Source organism: Nansenia antarctica (assembly GCF_963989245.1).
Source record: "Nansenia antarctica genome assembly, chromosome: 11".
In the NCBI taxonomy this organism is placed as follows: domain Eukaryota; kingdom Metazoa; phylum Chordata; class Actinopteri; order Argentiniformes; family Microstomatidae; genus Nansenia; species Nansenia antarctica.
The window spans coordinates 12883079-12900529 of record NC_137681.1 but is presented as its reverse complement, the minus strand read 5'-3'; the positions used below and the strand labels follow the sequence as shown (position 1 = coordinate 12900529).

Here is a 17451-nt window from a genome sequence, read left to right as displayed (position 1 = left end):
ACCAGTTTAGTTTCACCACATGACGTAACTTTTACTTAGAGCACTCGTATGTGGAAGGTGATCGTGAGGGTTAGGGTTAGACCGACGACCTGATTGCGAGTTGATAACTGACCTGGGTCAGGGTCACTCAGACCTGCCCGACATGTCAGGCCTGACTTTGAGTCCAGTCCAGATCAGATAGATCCTCTGTGGGCTGCTTCATCAAACCAAACATGGCAGCTCTCTGTGGCTTCAATCATGTTATATTATAGTGTGGAAGATTGTGATAATTTATCATCCGATTATAAATGCTATATTCATACTTTCAAATAATAATATGATATATTGGATACTGATCATTTGACCTTTATACATACATAAATATGTATAATAAACTTTTGACTTGAGACTCATGTCGACTTTTTCTGGCTAACTGTTGTTGCAATAACACATTCCTGAGCATATGTAGAGGTGAAAGATTATCTATGATTTGCATAATGTAGGGGTGACAGGTTACCTCTTCTGAGTATATGGATAGGTGAAAGGTTACATCTGGTTTACAGATAGAGAGGCGAAAAGATGGAAACAAAGAGGGGAATTAAAAGGCTGCCAACAGAGGAGATCTTTACATGTTTCTCTGCCCTGAGTCATGTGCAGAGTATCCGCTTGCTATATCAAAACATTACACAACACACGACAGCGACACATGTATTGTGTAATGTTTTGGTATAGTAAGCTGATCCAGATGTGGTGCAGATAAAGGGAGGTAGACGAGTAGGTAGCGGTACCAAACACTAAAAAGAGCACATGGTTCCATAGTGTCGTGGTTATCACGTCTGGGTCCGAGCCTCAGTGGAACCATGCCTTTGGGCAGCAGGTAGCCTAGGGGTTAGAGAGGCCGGCCAGCAAACGGTAAGTCGCTGAGGAGGGTTGCTTGAAAGGTGCCTACCACTACCGATGTGCCCTTGAGCAAGGCACTTAAGAATAAATGTTGGTTTCTTGATTACAGAATATGTAGTATGCTAGATTGTGACTAACCGTAAGACCTCAGGTTTGGAGGGTTTTCCCTGCACAACAGCCCCACCTGCAGTTTATTATATACTGTAGACATTATTCTTTAGTAATAACCTAGGTAATGCCATTTTCCACCTCTGTAAATATAGACTATACTAAGCCCTATTATAATGCAAAATGATGGTCTTAAAATACCTTGTTGATTCTCCAAATATATGGTGTTCTCCTGCGTAAGGCATGCATGATGATAACTGAAGAGATGTCGCTCCCTGATGATGTAATGATGAGGTCAGTGTGGGACTCGTACTTGATTCTGTTAATTGGTTCCTGGTGAATCGCGGGGATGTGCTGGTAGGACAGTAGGCGGCTGTGGTCACCAATATCCTGTTATGTGGAATAGAACCAATAGAACAATGTCAGTGAAACAATACAGTAGTGTACTATCATACTAGGGTATATTAGTATCATCTAATCTTTGTGGTGAAGGAGGATAGGATCCTTACTTTGCTTATATATAGTATAATATATGCCATTTGGCTGACACTTTTATCCAAAGCAGTGCATAAATGTTTCAGTATATTGTATATGGTCCCAGCAGGAATTGAACCCACAACCTAAGCGTTGTTAGCGTGCTCTACCAACTAAGCCACAGAGGAGATGGTTAAGGTGATGATGCCTACCTGCATGTAGATTCTCTGGGGACCGTTCTCCTCACTAAAGGGGCTCTCAAACAGCCCTGTGTGGGGGTGCAGGAACCACAGGAGATGGACCCCACCCCTCTCATCACCCCACAGCAGCAAAGACTGCCCCCCTGGAGACTGGGAGGAATAACAACAGCCACAGACAGAAGGGGACATTAAGAAAATAAATCAAAATATAACGGTTTGAACTGGAAATCATTCTCGGGGTGGTTTTGAAGTGACACTGGCAGTCAGTCAGTATACTATGCAGTTATTTTGCAACGGGAAGTTTACACTAGAAGTTATAAAAGTCCAGCGAATTTTACTGATGATGAGGAGAAGGTACCTACCTTTGTGTCATGCCAGTAGCAAAGACAGGTTGGGACAGTACTAAACCCTGAAAATGTAAGAAACATATGAAAACAAGCTGCAGCCTAGTAACCAATAAGAATAATTTGTCAGCTTGAAAGTGAATAAAGAATAAAAAAACAAACATTTAAGCGTTTAACCCTGTCCAAATTAACCATAAAGTAATTGTACCATACAAATGAACGTCTTCAAAGTAGGTGGGCGTGGAAACATCCACAAAGTGGATGTCCCTGCAGCTGGTTGATATGGCAACCTTGTGGACGTTAGGCATGTAGACGGCATCAGTGGTCCAACCTCTGAACTTCCTCCTGTTAACCCCTTCCTCCGCAGGGTCCCCTGCCAACTGGGGGGAGCAGGGCATTATTGTGTGTGCGTGTGCGTGTGTGTGTGTGCGCGTGTGTTTAGCAACAGCTCACTCACTTCCAGAGTCTTCAGGATATGTACACGGCTGTTCCACACTGTGAGCAGACCCCCCCTACTGACACTAATATAGCGCAGGGGTGGAGGGTGGAGCACGGCCACAACACAGACAGTGGGCTCTTGCTGCAAGGGAGAGAAGGAGGGGGGGGGGGGGGGTGAGAAAGAGAGGGACAGAGGAAACCCAACAGGGTGGGGGATGAGGGTGGGATCTCACACCTTGTTGTACGAGCAGTGTCTGATGAGTGGTTCAGAGTCCTGTAGCGCGTCTCCAGGTTTGGAGGTGAGGTCTCTCTCCCTGCACTGCTGCAGCAGGTAGGAGCACAGGTCCTCCCAGTCCACATGGCCAGCACAGGTGACATCTACCTGTTGATGGATAGGTGGAGAAGGATGGAGGATGAAGTTTGACTGTAAAGATCTGACTTAAGCAGCAAACAGTGGCACTATCTTCTCTTTACCTCATTAAAGATCCTCTCCATCCATCCGGCCTGGCTATCTGGGCCAACCACTGAGGTCAGAGCACACTGGAACTCCTCCAGACTCATCCCATTTCCTCCTCCTTCCTCTCTCTGTACACCTCTACCACTCCACCCACTCCGTCTGGCTTCCAGGGTGCGTGAACTTGCTCCCCACCGGTACCCTGTGTCCGAGGGTGTGCGCCGGTTAAATGCATCCCTCAGAAGCAGCAGGTGTTCCAATCTCAGTTCCTTCTGAACACAGAGGCTCTGGACTGGATAACTATAGAGTGGAAGATGTTTATGAACACAATGCAAGTACTCTCAAATTGTAATACAATACAGGCAGTAATGGGAAATTATAATTGTTTATATGCATGTACTGTATGTGTATGTGGGCAAATATAATATACCTTACCACTGAATGATAAATAGCTGTGCAGTAAGTAGAAGTATAGTTCTTAATTTATTTTCATTTTCTCCAAGAATGGAACTAGAAATTATGCAAGCAATGCTATCTGACGGGAAATGGATTATATCTACTGGATTCAAAGCTGGATCTACGACTACAAAAGAATTGTAATACATACACTAAAATGTCACAAATACATATGGTCATACAGGAGATCTTCCATGTTTTGTGAGCAGGGATTACAGCACTCCCAAGTGGCAGCAATGAGACTGAATATCTAATACAAATACCAAGGACCCACAACTGTATCCAACTCAGTAAACCACTCCTGTGCTCTTAGTTTGATGTGGGTGGCTCTGTTTGAAATTGCTTGGAAAGTGATAGACACAATGTCTCCTGTGTTCTGAGGTTTTGCTGTATTGAGATCTTGGTGGTCTGGTTGTCAGGGGAAGGGAAGGCTGGCTGCTAGGCTTAAGGGACACACATCATCATCACAAGCATCTGCCTTGTGTCCCCGTTGCCTCGGGTAACCACGGGGTGATCAGTCACATGTCTCAACATTCTATGCTCTTTGCTCATCACAAGGAATATGAAAAGACATTCCTGGGTTAATCAGGATATGCATGAGAGCTCCTTTAGATCAGAGTAATACCCGCAATAAACTCCCATGTGAATTATTCATGCAGTCAGTTTTATGTGTAAAAGGAAATACATAGGGAACAACCACTACTTCATATGCAGTATATATGCAGTGTATATATATATACATGTTCCTATTTGAAAACATTTAGTGCTTTGATCCAGAATTAACATGAATGTGTTTTACTTGTTTTTATAGAAAAACATCTTTAAAAAACGATACATTTTTAATACTAAGCGATGTCTCTATGGATCAACTACAGACGCACCATTGGAAGAACTCACCAAGAGCTTCTGCTGGGTATCTCTGTCTCATAGACCTCCCATGGATTCTGACTGTCACCCAAGGCATCCATACTATCAAGCCTAACCCAGCTGTACAGATAGCTGGTAGTTAGTGAATAGCAGATGGGCTTTCAAAATGTGAAGCTTGTCCCTACTTCGGTGATACTATTTTGATGAACAAGGTACAAGCTCAGTTCTCTGTGGACACTGCCTACAGGTGCTCCCAGGTATAGAGCCCAGTGAAGGCACTCCTAGTCGGACTGGTAGTGATCTCAGTTCCTCTGTAGTCGTGTATGTGTGTGTGTGCGTGTGTGTGTGTGTGTGTGTGTGTGTGTCTGTGTGTGTGTGTGTGCGTGTGTGTGTGTGTGTGTGTCTGTGTGTGTGTGTGTGCGTGTATGTGTGTGTGTGTGTGTGTGTGTGTGTGTGTGTGTGTGTGTGTGTGTGTGAGAGAGAGAGTCTGTATGTGTGAGTGACTAAGAGTGATGCTGAAACACAAACTGAACTCCTGACAATAGCAAACACACAATCTGAGACCTCACTGCCCTCCGCTGAGTTTAAATAGGGGCCTTTGTTGCCACCTCCCCTCTCTTTTGAGACAAACCAAATTTCCTCAAACAAAGCCCCTTTTCAGACAGAGATGGAATGCTCAGGTCCACCGATCAATAATCCATTTGTCAAACCGACCATTTGTCAAGACGAGCACACAGAGCTAGAGTCAACACATTTATCTTTGGTAAAAAAAAGAAAAGAAAAAAGAACCATGGAAACAAGGATATCCATCATATTTGCAGCGGCTACTATGTCTTGGTGTATTAAACACGTTTTCCATAAGTAGAAGTCAACTGTCTCGACTGACGAAAGTGATCAAAATGCATCCATGTGTGGTAGAAAAAAAATCATTCAGGTCCATCAAGTCCCAAAGTCCCAAAGGTCCATCAAGTCCCACACCTACGACCTCATCCAGTCCTGGGAGGGTTGTTCCATTTATACCTGTAAGTGACTCGACCCTGTCCGCTGTCTCAATAACGTTGTTCTCTCAGATGTTTGTATCCAAGTGTGAGTGTGTGCCCATTCCCTCTGGTGTGTAGGTTTACAGGTGTCTGTCTGAGAACTGTTGGAACACTCTCTGGGACAGTGGGACAGGCCGCTCTGGCTAATGATAGACCAGTAATGGACAAGAGAGGCCAGCACAGGGCCACTGACCAAAGCAACAGAGGGGAACCCTGGGAACTTTATGATTAACTACCCCACTGAGACTAGCATTGTGTGTGTGCGTGTGTGCGTGCTGTGGACTAGAACATACAGTACATCTAGGGCCGGTTTCACAGACATGGCTTAAGCCTAGTCCTGGACTCAATCACACTTTCAATGTATAACCTCCATTGAAGATGCTTTTCAGTCTGTAGCCATGTCTGTGAAACTGGCCCCTAGAATGCAATGGATGTGACTACACTTCATGACTACACTTCCCGACATGCCGTTCGCTATTTGTACTTTGGGACTACTTCCTGGTTACCTTCGTGCTAACTGTCATCCACTGTACCCACAGCTGTGAGCAACCAAACAACCAGGTTCTGAGTTGACGGACTCGGCGATGTGATCTTCACTGTAAGCTGTGTTTCTCTCCGCTTGATTTTGCATTCTGAAGTTAGCAAGCAATGTTGGGTTATTGTCCAGGGAGGATCTTTGGTTAACACACAGCTAATTTGCTAACTAGTGGCTAAATAAGGGAGCCAGGCTAATCCGACTGTTTACAAACACAACAATGTGACAGCTAGCAGCTTGTCTGAGTTTGTATGTGTGTGGCTGGCTAGGTGATTGAGTTAAGCCTACAAGCCATTACCTTTCTTTTACTTTTGTTGTACAACCTTGCGATGCATTATGAATAATCATAATGCATCGCTGCAACAACGCTTGAAATGAATTGAATGAATTATTTCGACTACTAAACTTGGTGGTGCCTTGCACGGTCTGTCCAGCCTCTCATCAGCGGTGGTCTCAAGGGCCATCGTCTCTGATTGGGAAAGTGGACCGGCTTGCTTCCTCTTCAGCCATGTATTGTCTTCCAAATCGCACATCATGTTCTACCCGTTGGTGATGAGTGGTGAACATTAGGCATGTAGGATTCAGCTCCAGCTGTCATGTAGGCTAATTAAAGCCGAGGTTGTGCTGCAATTAGCCCACAATGTTGATGATTATAATAGCTAGTAGCCATATTCTGTTCCCTTGCGTTCACTGCCTGCTGCCGCCTAGCAGGCCTAAATGACTGGCGTGTAAAAGCCCTTGAGATGATGTGTTCAAGATGCCAGCCCCAGAGAAGATTAGGACAAAAAATAATTAAACACATGCTGAGGAGAAGCCTTTTTTGTAAGGGCAGACAGATGGATGCAGACAGACTGCACTCCATCCCTGCCTGGATATGACAGTGTCAACACCCTAGCAGAGTGGACTGTCCTGGATGAATATACATTGTTCTTTTTCTGGTCTCCCATCATTCAGTCGACCTCTTCGTTAGGACGGAGGCTGGGGAGCAGCACCGGAGGAGAGGAAGGAAGGAAGGAAGGACGGAGATAAAGAAGTGGTGCTACTGAGGGAGGGAGGATGGAGGATTTCAGACGGACGTATCTGCGGCTGTGTAAGGAGGCCAGTGTGGAGCCGCAGGAGTCTGTGCTGGTCCAGCTCCAGGAGACCCGGGGGGGATCAGGGGGCTCGAGGTTGGACCTCAGGGGACACAGCCTGTCTGCAGACACCTGCTCCGTGTTGGGGAGGGTCCTCCACAAAGACACAGTCTTCACAGAGCTGGCTCTCAGTGACTGTATGCTCAGCGAGGAAGGTAGGAAGGTGTATCTGTGTCTGTGGTGTGTCTGTGTGTCTGCGTGTGTGTGTGTGTGTGTGTGTGCGTGCGTGCATGCGCGTGTACGTGTCTGTGTGATGTATTTCATATGAGGATTGATGGTACTGCATTTTCCAGATAGGCTTCTATGGACATTAGTAACACTTGCTCCTGTCCTGCCACTCTTCTTTGTCACGTCCAGGTGCCAAGTTGCTCCTGAATGGGCTGTGTGCCAACACGACCGTTAGAGTCCTAGATCTGAAGGTAGGATCAGAGAAACCCAATGGGCTTCAGCTTGTCTTGATTTTCATGAAACGTAATAGCATCAATCGTTCAAAACTTCAATTGTGTGTCAACTCAGTAATGCAAAACGATGTGGTTGTTTTTTCAGGGAAATAACATGAGATCAACAGGGGCTGAGGCTTTGGGAAAGCTGTTGGTGAGAAACAAGACACTGCGCAGGTGAGGGATTGACACATTTCGTGAGACTGTGAGAACATCCTGGAAACAAACGACACCCTGGGATGTTTCAGTTGTCAGATTTTTGTCACAACATATTGCTTTGCCCTAATTTAAAGTTGTGTGTGTGTGTGTGTGTGTGTGTGTGTGTGTGTCTCTCTCTCTCTCTCTCTCTCTCTCTCTCTCTCTCTCTCTCTCTCTCTCTCTCTTGCAGATTGGTGTTGGAGTGGAATGCGCTGGGAATGTGGGACGAGGCGTTCTCTGTGTTCTGTGAGGGGTTGGCCTCCAACGGCAGCCTCACTCAGCTGGACCTGCGCAATAACCAGATCAACCACAAGGGGGCCTCAGAGCTTTCCCTGGCACTCAAGAGGAACAGCACCCTGCAGGAACTGGGTGAGTGAAGCTGCCAAAAAAACACATTTCATTGTCTCCACCCCTATAAAATCAGTCAAATGGAGTCATTGAGGGCTGAGGGGAGATTAAACGTCCTCAATACCGTCAAGGCCACAGAGGGAGAATATAATAAGGTAGATTCAACCAGGCCATGCAGTACTACACCCAGACCATGCAGTCATACGTCTTATTTCTCTCTCCTCTGGTTCTAGATCTGAGGTGGAACAATATTGGGCTGCTGGGCGGCCGGTCCTTCCTGGAGGCCCTGCAGCAGAACCGCACCCTGGTCCAGCTGGAGATGGCAGGGAACAACATCCCCAGTGACACACTCAAAGCGCTTGGTAAGGGCTATCATTCCCCTCCCATCCCTGTCCTAATTTGCCCTGTACACACCCCAGCCCTGTAAACGGTAAATGGACTGCACTTATATAGCGCCTTATTCCAAAGCGCTTTACAATGCGCCTCTCATTCAGCCATTCACACACACATACACACACCAATGGTGGCAAGTTACCATGCAAGGCGCCGGCCTGCTCATTGGGAGCAATTTGGGGTTCAGTGTCTTGCCCAAGGACACCTGGCCAGCTGGGGATCGAACCACAGACCTTGTGATCATTGGACGCCAGCTCTACCTCCTGAGCCACAGCCGCCCCGAAGGGTTATCATTCCTTCCCATCCCTGTCCTAATTTGCTATGTACACACCACAGCTCTCCCCTCCCTATCTAACCACCCCCGCCCCCTTGGCTCATCCCTCTCCAGAGCAGACAATGGGACACAACTCAGATAGACAGTCCACCATGAGGGAGAGCCGCAGCCGCACCCAGGTCCTCAGCAAGGAGATCCAGATACTGAAGGACGAGAAGGGACGCCAGGTGGGGTTGGAGACGTTCATGTTGACAAATGTGTGCTATTAAAGATGAAAGAAGTAGTTCAGAACTCGGTTTGTTGGAGGATGAGGTTGGTAAGCTGTCAGAGTTCATCCCACAGCCGTGTAGTCTTGAATGTACAGTGTGTGTTAACTGCAAGGCAAAGGGGGTAGAAGCATCTAATAAAAGTGTGTCATTTCGACAAGCTGTTACACAGCCAGTGATGTCGCCTCTCTCCTCTATCTCTTCAGGCTACACTTTAACTGTCCCTCCTACGACCTCCTCAGCCCCTCTACTGTAAATAAATAAATAAATATTCTTCTTCTAGCATTGATTGTAGCTACCAATGGCCCCTGGACCTAGCATAGATTACTCTTTTTTTTACGATGACTACTGATGGATAGATGATTCACTTACTTAGACAAATGTATTTGTAAGTTGCTTTAGATAAAGGCTAATCTGCTAAATGCCAATAAATGTAAATGTAACTCGCTAACTTCCACAGCCAGTGATGTGATGTTGCCTCTCTCCTCTGGTCTCCCTCCAGTTCCTGAACCTGATGGACACCATAGATAAACAGAGGGATGAGATGGGCCGATCCGGCAGGTCAGCGTGAATGGAAGACTATGAGGGACCTGGGCTTGGTACGGTGCCTAATAGGACCTGCGTCTGGAGGAGGATACAGGATATTCACAGCCGCTGTGTTGTTTTTCTCCTACAGGACGACCTCTATCCATGTAGGCCAACTACAGGAAGCTCTGAACGAGAGGAAGTCAGCGGTTAACTCTGTCACTGCCAAGTAAGGGACTCTGACTACTCTTTTTGTATTTGATCAGACGTCCAAATATGAACCGTCTTTTGAGCCCCCCATCCCCCCCCCCAAGTAGGCAACGTCCCACACTATATAGAGTAGACAATATATGTTCGTTTTTGGATATCGGAAGACGTGATTACTTCACCATCCATTTGTAAAGCTTCATCCCCACTTTACCTCAACGAGAGAATCACCCATAGACACTGCAACCATGATGAATTTTTAAACAGGCGTCTAGAGAGACGGCTATTTTTAACTGGGTTCTCAGGTAGAGGACCCGTGCAGGGGGCTATATATACCCACTATGACCCACTTAGTCCCCTCTCCCTCAGGGCCAGTCTGTAGCACTGCTGGACAGACCGTAGGGAGGCAGGGTCTCCTCTCATTGTCTTAGATGTAGTAGGGATAATAGTAGGAATGGATCACTGAGCGTGGTAGATTCTAACCGTCATGGCGGAACAGTTTATCATCATACTGTACAATCAGCTAATGCTAAAATGTCTTACTGTATCCTACTCTCACACACACACACACACACACACACACACACACACACACACACACACCACACCTGTCCAGACTGCAGATGACAGAGGCAGCTCTGACCCTCTCGGAGCAGAAGAACCATAACCTTGGAGAGCTGCTGACCCGCGTGAAGACGGAAAAGGACGAGCAGAGGGAACGACAGAGCAAGGAGAGGAAGAGAGAGCAGGAGGTACAGATGGGGGGAGGAGAAGGATTTTGATTATGCTTTAAAACAGGCTGATATGAATAAGTGAGCACAGCTGAAACCCTGTGGTGTGTGTGTGTGTGTGTGTGTGTGTGTGTGTGTGTGTGTGTTTATTGTGTCCTGCAGGAAAGTGTGCTGAGAGAGGGAAAACTGCTCAGAGAGGTGCACAGTATGACAGAGGACAACCTGCAGCTCAAGAATAAGGTGTGTGTGTGTGTGTGTGTGTGTGTGTGTGTCTGTGTGTCTGTGTGTGTGTGTGTGTGTCAATCTCTTCTGTGATGCAGTATGTGCCAAATTGTTGACTGTGCCCAATTCCATCCCTCTGTGTGTGTTTGTGTGCATGCATGCGTGCCTGCGTGTGTCTGCATATTTTTTTAGGTTGATGAGATGGAGCGCAGGTGTAAGTCCCAGCAGGAGCAGATCTTTGAGCTGAAGCAGGAACTCACAAACAGCACAGCAGAACTAAAACTACGGCTAGCACAGGCAGAGGGTAACATACTACACACACACACACACACACACACACACACACACAGGCAAAGACTTGCATCCGTTTGAAGACTACAGAATGATGATATTCCCCTTATCTCCCTCCTTCAGAGCGTTTGGACATTGAGAAGAAGAGAGCCAAACAGTCCCTAGAGGACATGGACAACCTTCGACAGAAAGAGGTAGAGGAGAACAGCAGTCCACCCATTATACAATGTCTATCTCTCTCTCTCTCTCTCACTCTATCTCTCTCTCTCTCTCTCTCTCTCTCTCTCCCCAGTAAAAAATACTAAATGAACATTCTTCTACTCTTTGCATGTGTCTGTGTCTCTGCGTGTGCCTGCCTGCTTGCGTGTGTAGGTGGACCATGTCAATCGCCACCTGGAGGGAAGTGAAAGAGCCCTGCAGGAGCGCATCCTAAAACTGGAAGGACAGCGCATCCAACTGGAGGAGGTCAGCCACTCTTGCAGGACACGCTCCCCCTTCACTGCTTTTGCCTCCAGTAAACTAGGCCGTAGACAAACTGACAGTTGGCAAGGCTCTACTGTCTGTCATGACAACACTGTGATGTTGAGCTGTGTGTGTCTGTCGGTGGCAGGATGTGAGCCGGGCCAAGGCGCTGTGTGTGACTGAGAGGGCTCAGGCAGAGGAGGAACTGGCCAAGGTGCGCGTTCAAGTTCGCCTGGAAGAGGTATGTTATATACACGTGTGTGTGTGTGTGTGTGTGTGTGTGTGTGTGTGTGTGTGTGTGTGTGTGTGTGCGTGCATGTTTTTTAGGTTGATATGTTGGAGCGCAGGTGTAAGTCCCAGCACAAACAGGTCTTTGAGCTGAAGCAGGAACTCACAAACAGCACAGCAGAACTAAAACGACGGCTAGCACAGGCAGAGGGTAACATACTACACACTCGGTCATTGGAAGACATTGATTAAGCATTGTTTCTCTTTCCCGCCCCTCTCTCCGTGGAGTAGCAGCAGCGCGTGAGTGGCCTGGAGGAGAAGTTACGAGGGTTGCGTCTGTCTCGTGACGAGTCCCAGTCCCACTGCGCCCAGCAGAAACAGACCATCGCAGAGTTGCAGGCGCGCAACGGCCAGCAGAGCATCGAGATGGATGGACTCAGACGCAGGATAGAGGAGCTGCAGCAGGTCAGAGCCAACAGGCACAAAATGGCCACCGATACAATAATAATACCTCTTACCTGAGGCGTCTGTTTTGGTGAAGAGAAATAAAGTGGTGTCCTCGATTTCTTATCTGACTGTCAAAGCAGTAATTATCTCGAGGAAGGTCACTAAATGTGCCACGGTAAGAAACGTGGGCGAAAAAAAAGGCTAAAAGGCATTGAGGACTTTCGTAGAGTGTATGTTTTTATTTCCAGGCCAATGCCACAGCGCTTTTGCTCTCTCAGTGAAGTGTGGTGTTTGACATAGTTTGTTCCTCCTGCTCCAGGAGCTGTCCGGTAAGGACCAGGAGAAGGTGGCAGAGGTGAGTCGTGTGAGAGTGGAGCTCCAAGAGCAGATAGGACACCTGCAGGCTGAGAGGACCGCACAGGGAGGCCTCAAAGAGAAGATAGCCGCCCTGGAGAGAGAGATGAAAGGTACCCACTCAGTATCTCTTTTTCCTCTCTCCAACCTCTCTTTTGTTCTCTCTCTCTCTCTCTCTCTCTCATATATACTGTATATATATCCCTCTTTTACCCTTTGTTTTACAATACCATCCCATTTTCCGATTTGAGCATGAAATTAGGCCGAAACAAATTGCCTCACCAATGCCCTGTGTGTTGTTTCGGCGTTGTTTGTGAGACTATCCTAGCAAGATGATATCCCGGTCTAACTCTGTGGGGTGTAATCTGCTTCCTGCAGCGTTGGCCAGTAACCACAGAGAGGCCATCCTGGACAAGGAGAGTGAGGTCACGTCTCTGTTTGAGAGACTGAAACTGAGAGAGGCTGAGATCCACAGGCAGAGGGAGGACGAGGCCCAGAGAGCCGGCTTCCTGCAGAACGCCATCCTCACCTACGTCCAGGGCTCACCTCTAGGACACTACAGCCCCAAGAAATAACACTTAACCCCTTAGCACATTCCAGCCCACCCTCCCAATCATTCCAATCATTCCCACTTCCCACCTTGCAGACTCGTGACATCTTGTTTACAAACAACAACTCCAATGTTGAAGCACTTCAGCACAGATATTCCATCTTGTCGACAGTTCCCAGTTACACTTTCACGTTCAGACTCAGATCAAGCACATTCCTTTCCTGTCGGAGAAAGCAATAAACTGTTGTGTTCACCAACAACTTCGAGGTGTTATATGCATTTATGTCAAAAAAACACGCTTCAAGAAGAATTCACAGATCAATGACTGATATGATTAAACAGCATATGTGTGGGTGTACATGAAAATCAAGTTCAATGAGATTAGCATTTGCGTGATGAATGATTTTGTAATGTGTGTATGTATTCTTTTGCACTATTTGGCTTGTGTTTTTCTATCAATAAATTGTGTTGGATTTTAAAAATATCGAGTCATTCGAAAGAGTCATTATTTAGGGTTAGGGTTAGATTTTATTCGTTTTGTTATTTTGTTAATCAGCAAGCTTCCTTTTTTTAAACGAGTGCTAAAAACAATTAAAACGTAAACCAAAAGTCCAGCTGGGAAGGGGCATGGGCGGATGGGGTGAGGTAACCGGTCGGCTGGCCCTTTAAATACGTTCGGTCTTTTCCGTCATTTTCCGACGAAGGTCGTCATCAACCCCTTTCACTGCGGCTCACACGCTGAGCGGACTGGCCCGCTTCTATCATCCCAATTGCTTCGGTCATTGTGAATCTAAAAAACCACTACTGTCGGCTCTGAGACAGCGCTAAGTCCTTTGCAAATGCAAGCTATAAAATGCGTGGTGGTCGGCGACGGGTAAGAAAGAACCTCTTTCATAGATCCACCGATGTTTGTTCATGTGTGGCTCAGTGGTGCGTCCATGGATGGGAGGATGCTGGAGGAGAAGGGGCTGGGGCGCTGCGATGTGACGGGTGGTCTTCTCAATCTCCCTGTGTTCGTTTGTCCTAGATCTAGGCCTACGGCTGCATGCATGTTTAGTGTTCACTTCGATGTATTTGGGAAAATAGGATTATTTCACGCGTTTTGACACGTGGGATTTGTATGATTGCTTTTATTGCACGGCGAGGCGAGGGGAACGCCTATGGATGTGGAGTGGGAAACACCTACTCGCCTTGTAGGCCGTCGGGATCGGGGGTCTGTCTGCTGCTACGGTGCGGATTCAGGCTAAGGAATCTATAGCGCTCTCAAATGAGATTCTCAATGGGCGATTAATGCAGTTTCTTCCCATTTCTTCCAAACTCTTCATTGTGCAGGTTGTTATGTCCCATCATGTGTCCCCGATTTCGTTTTTTTCCCCCTGATCCCCTGATAAATGATCAGGCTGTTAACTTAACGCTAGTAATTGTATTTAACGGCGACCGTCTGGAATGGCAAATGGGGTAAGGCCTATTAGGCTACTGTTGATATTTTTCAGTGATTCCAAAGCCCTGTGGGGGGATGCTGAATCTAGGGTAATCAATCAATCATTGCCACGAGCACATTAGCATAATGTATTAATATTGCATCTGATAATGTATCATTCCCTCAGCAACTGCAAAGTGGCATTTTTAATGCCCTGATCTCATGAAACCCTCTGCTACTCCACCTTCCCCTCCCCTCTCCTCACTCCCAGCCAAACCCAATGACCCCAAATCGGTCTCATAGCACTCACGTTCACCATGCCCTCCATCAACACACACTAACACTTACTCACTCCAGCCCAGTCTCCCCATGCCTGTAACCCTCTTTCACCCCATGTCACTATCAATCTGCCCCCTGTCCTTTTGACACACACACACACACACACACTCACACACCCAGTCACTGTACACCAGTATATGTTGTTTGTATGCGTCAATAATTGAAAAGGGGGGGGGGGGGGGGGGGTGAGAGGCGTGAGGGGTAGTAGTAGAGGGGCAGGAGGGGGGGGGACTGTATTGTATATCCCGCAGGCAATGTGAATGTAGGCCACTGTCTGTGAGTGTGACACTCTTACCGAGAGGGAGAGAGAAAGGCAGGCTGACACGCACGTACACACACACACACACACACACACACACACACACACACACCTAGAAAGAGAGAGTATTAGCCAGCCTACCTCAGCAGGTTTGTGAGTGTCTCTGTATTGGGCTTATTTATTTCTGAATCATTTAGTGGGACGCCATCCTACAGTGGGCATACGTGACAGTGTGTCCACCAGAAGAGGGTGTGTCAAAAGCTTTTCATCAACCCTCTGTCTTTCTCTCTTTTGATCTATTTCTTCATCCCCTCTCAGGGCCGTGGGTAAGACCTGTCTGCTGATCAGCTATACCACCAATGCCTTCCCCGGAGAGTACATACCCACTGTGTGAGTACACGCACACGCACACACACATACACACACACACGCACTCTCTTGTGTATTGAAATTGTATGTTTTTTTTTAAGTGTCTTTGTGTTTGTGAGTTAGCCTCTGTTGTGTGTTTTGCTAAAGTAAGAACAGACAGACAGAACAGAGTCACATCTGTCTCCTTCTCTGCAGGTTCGACAACTACTCCGCCAATGTTATGGTGGATGGGAAACCGGTGAACCTGGGCCTATGGGATACAGCAGGACAGGAGGACTACGACAGACTCAGACCACTGTCTTACCCACAGACGGTATCTGTATACACATCTCATTCACACGCACACACACACACACACACACGTATACACCCAAATACTACTTATTAAGGATTTCTTTTTAGTGGCCACGATGGCCTTGTTTCTGTTCCTCCACGTTCCTTTTCCGTTCTACCATGCCCTCTCTCTGGTTCTCCTCAGGATGTGTTCTTGATATGCTTCTCCCTGGTCAGCCCGGCCTCCTTTGAGAACGTCCGAGCTAAGGTCAGTGTGCTCACTGAACCTGCGTGCCCACAGTTACACACACAGAGGACCTGCCGAGTCTGACCTAAGGAGGCACATCTACAGCGCCCCCTGGCTTCATGCTGCCGTCATGCAGACGGAGAGAGCTTGGCCACTGTGGTTTCGATCCAAAAGCACCACGGTGCTCTTGGCGGATAGATCACACCTTTTTATGGGCTAAACTCTCTCTGTGTATGACACTGGCTCAATGTGGTGATCAACAGTACCATCTAAGCCTGTAGAAAGCCGATTCATTTCTATGGCTCAGCACAGCCACTCTGATATTCCATTCAGTTTTTCTCTCTCCCACGTTAACTTGTTTTGCTCCCTGTGTGTGTGGTGTTGTCAGTGGTATCCAGAGGTGAGGCACCACTGCCCCAACACTCCCATCATCCTGGTGGGGACCAAGCTGGATCTGAGAGACGACAAGGACACCATCGAGCGGCTGAGGGACAAGAAGCTCTCCCCTATCACCTACCCTCAGGGCCTGGCCATGGCACGCGAGATAGGTGTGTGTGTGTGTGTGTGTGTGCTCGCGCGCGTGCGGGTGCGCGCATGTTTAACCAGGCTTCCTCAAGTGCAGGTCTGTGGTGTGTTAGTAAAACATTTAAAATGATTTATGTTTATATATTGTTGTTCTTTATGTCCTATGCACCAACCTCACCAAGTCAATTTCCTGTATATGCAAATATTTGACCAAATAAAATCATTCTGATTCTAGATACTGTATAGACGTATACATGATGATTTGTGGTTGTGGTTGTTATTGCCAGGTGCTGTGAAGTATCTGGAGTGCTCTGCCCTGACCCAGCGAGGGTTAAAGACGGTGTTCGACGAGGCCATCCGTGCCGTGCTGTGCCCCCCACCCGTCAAAAAGAGGGGCAAGAGGTGCACCGTGTTCTGAGGGGCCCCCTTGGCAAGAACATCCAACATGGCGACGGTCGTCATGGCAAATCTGATACTACCACACAACATCCCCCATAAAAACCACTAATTCTCTGAAAGAGAGAGCGAGAAAGAAATAGAGAGTGAGTGAGAGAGAGAGAGAGAGATACAGCACTACTGGACTTATATGTTGGTACATTACATATTCAGGACACAAATACCGGACTCTTTTCACGTTATTCAGTCGTTTTACTTCGCCATGATGGAAACAGTTTGGTCAGGTTTCAAGACACACATCGCCATTGTTTATATGCAGAGGAAACCATTCCATTGTGAACCGTAAACGTGTCTATCTATTCTCATTAACACAACATTATTTTCTCTCAGCCCTGCTTGCCTGAGGTGCTACAGTGTTGGCTAAAAGAGCCATGAGAGTGTACTGTGAATATGGCTCAGGGTAGAAGTTGCCCTTAGTAACAGATCCCGAATCATTTCTCTGGGCCCACAGGTCCATTAGGGAGACAAACACAGCACTGACCTTGGATCCGTGTCTAGGGGCAACTTCATCCTATTCCGTGATATGTGACAGTCAGACAAGCATGCCAAACAAGGGAGCTGTTCAACCTTCGCTGCCTGAGTAATTCTTCTGGGATGGAGGAGCTTGCATGGTTTCCTAATAATTTGTCTTAATTTCTCCCATTGTTTAGATTAACATATGTCCTTTGTAAATGTCTATTTGCATTTGTGTGTGTGTGT

The 17451-nt window shown here is 47.1% G+C and overlaps 3 protein-coding genes across 3 annotated transcripts in view; 2 read left to right on the top strand and 1 right to left on the bottom strand.

Annotated features, from left to right (window-relative positions):
- Positions 1-4321, bottom strand: part of LOC308167816 (cilia- and flagella-associated protein 337) — a gene marked incomplete at both ends in the record, with an annotated part of 12973 nt that extends 8652 nt beyond the window's left edge. The window contains 8 exons of the mRNA XM_080542294.1: positions 1189-1377; positions 1674-1811; positions 2024-2070; positions 2214-2385; positions 2463-2585; positions 2679-2825; positions 2918-3197; positions 4251-4321. Coding sequence (XP_080398420.1) covers positions 1189-1377; positions 1674-1811; positions 2024-2070; positions 2214-2385; positions 2463-2585; positions 2679-2825; positions 2918-3197; positions 4251-4321 — 1167 coding nt within the window. The remainder of the gene's footprint in view (positions 1-1188; positions 1378-1673; positions 1812-2023; positions 2071-2213; positions 2386-2462; positions 2586-2678; positions 2826-2917; positions 3198-4250) is intronic.
- Positions 4322-6851: 2530 nt separating this feature from the next.
- On the top strand, positions 6852-13278 carry lrrc45 (leucine rich repeat containing 45; the record flags this gene model as incomplete). The annotated part of the gene is made up of 17 exons (XM_080541630.1): positions 6852-7083; positions 7286-7347; positions 7475-7545; positions 7757-7935; positions 8148-8276; positions 8696-8808; positions 9350-9408; positions 9524-9601; positions 10196-10331; positions 10473-10550; positions 10725-10836; positions 10947-11017; positions 11196-11288; positions 11434-11526; positions 11805-11978; positions 12280-12427; positions 12693-13278. The coding sequence occupies 17 exons, from the start codon at positions 6852-6854 to the stop codon at positions 12887-12889; spliced, it is 2025 nt and encodes a 674-aa protein (XP_080397756.1). The 3' UTR covers positions 12890-13278.
- A 524-nt stretch (positions 13279-13802) lies between these two features.
- Positions 13803-17433, top strand: rac3b (Rac family small GTPase 3b; the record flags this gene model as incomplete). The annotated part of the gene is made up of 6 exons (XM_080542293.1): positions 13803-13876; positions 15201-15272; positions 15447-15564; positions 15730-15792; positions 16160-16319; positions 16584-17433. 6 exons carry the CDS (start codon positions 13803-13805, stop codon positions 16712-16714), a joined length of 618 nt encoding a protein of 205 aa, XP_080398419.1. The 3' UTR covers positions 16715-17433.
- Between the last annotated feature and the right edge of the window lie 18 nt (positions 17434-17451).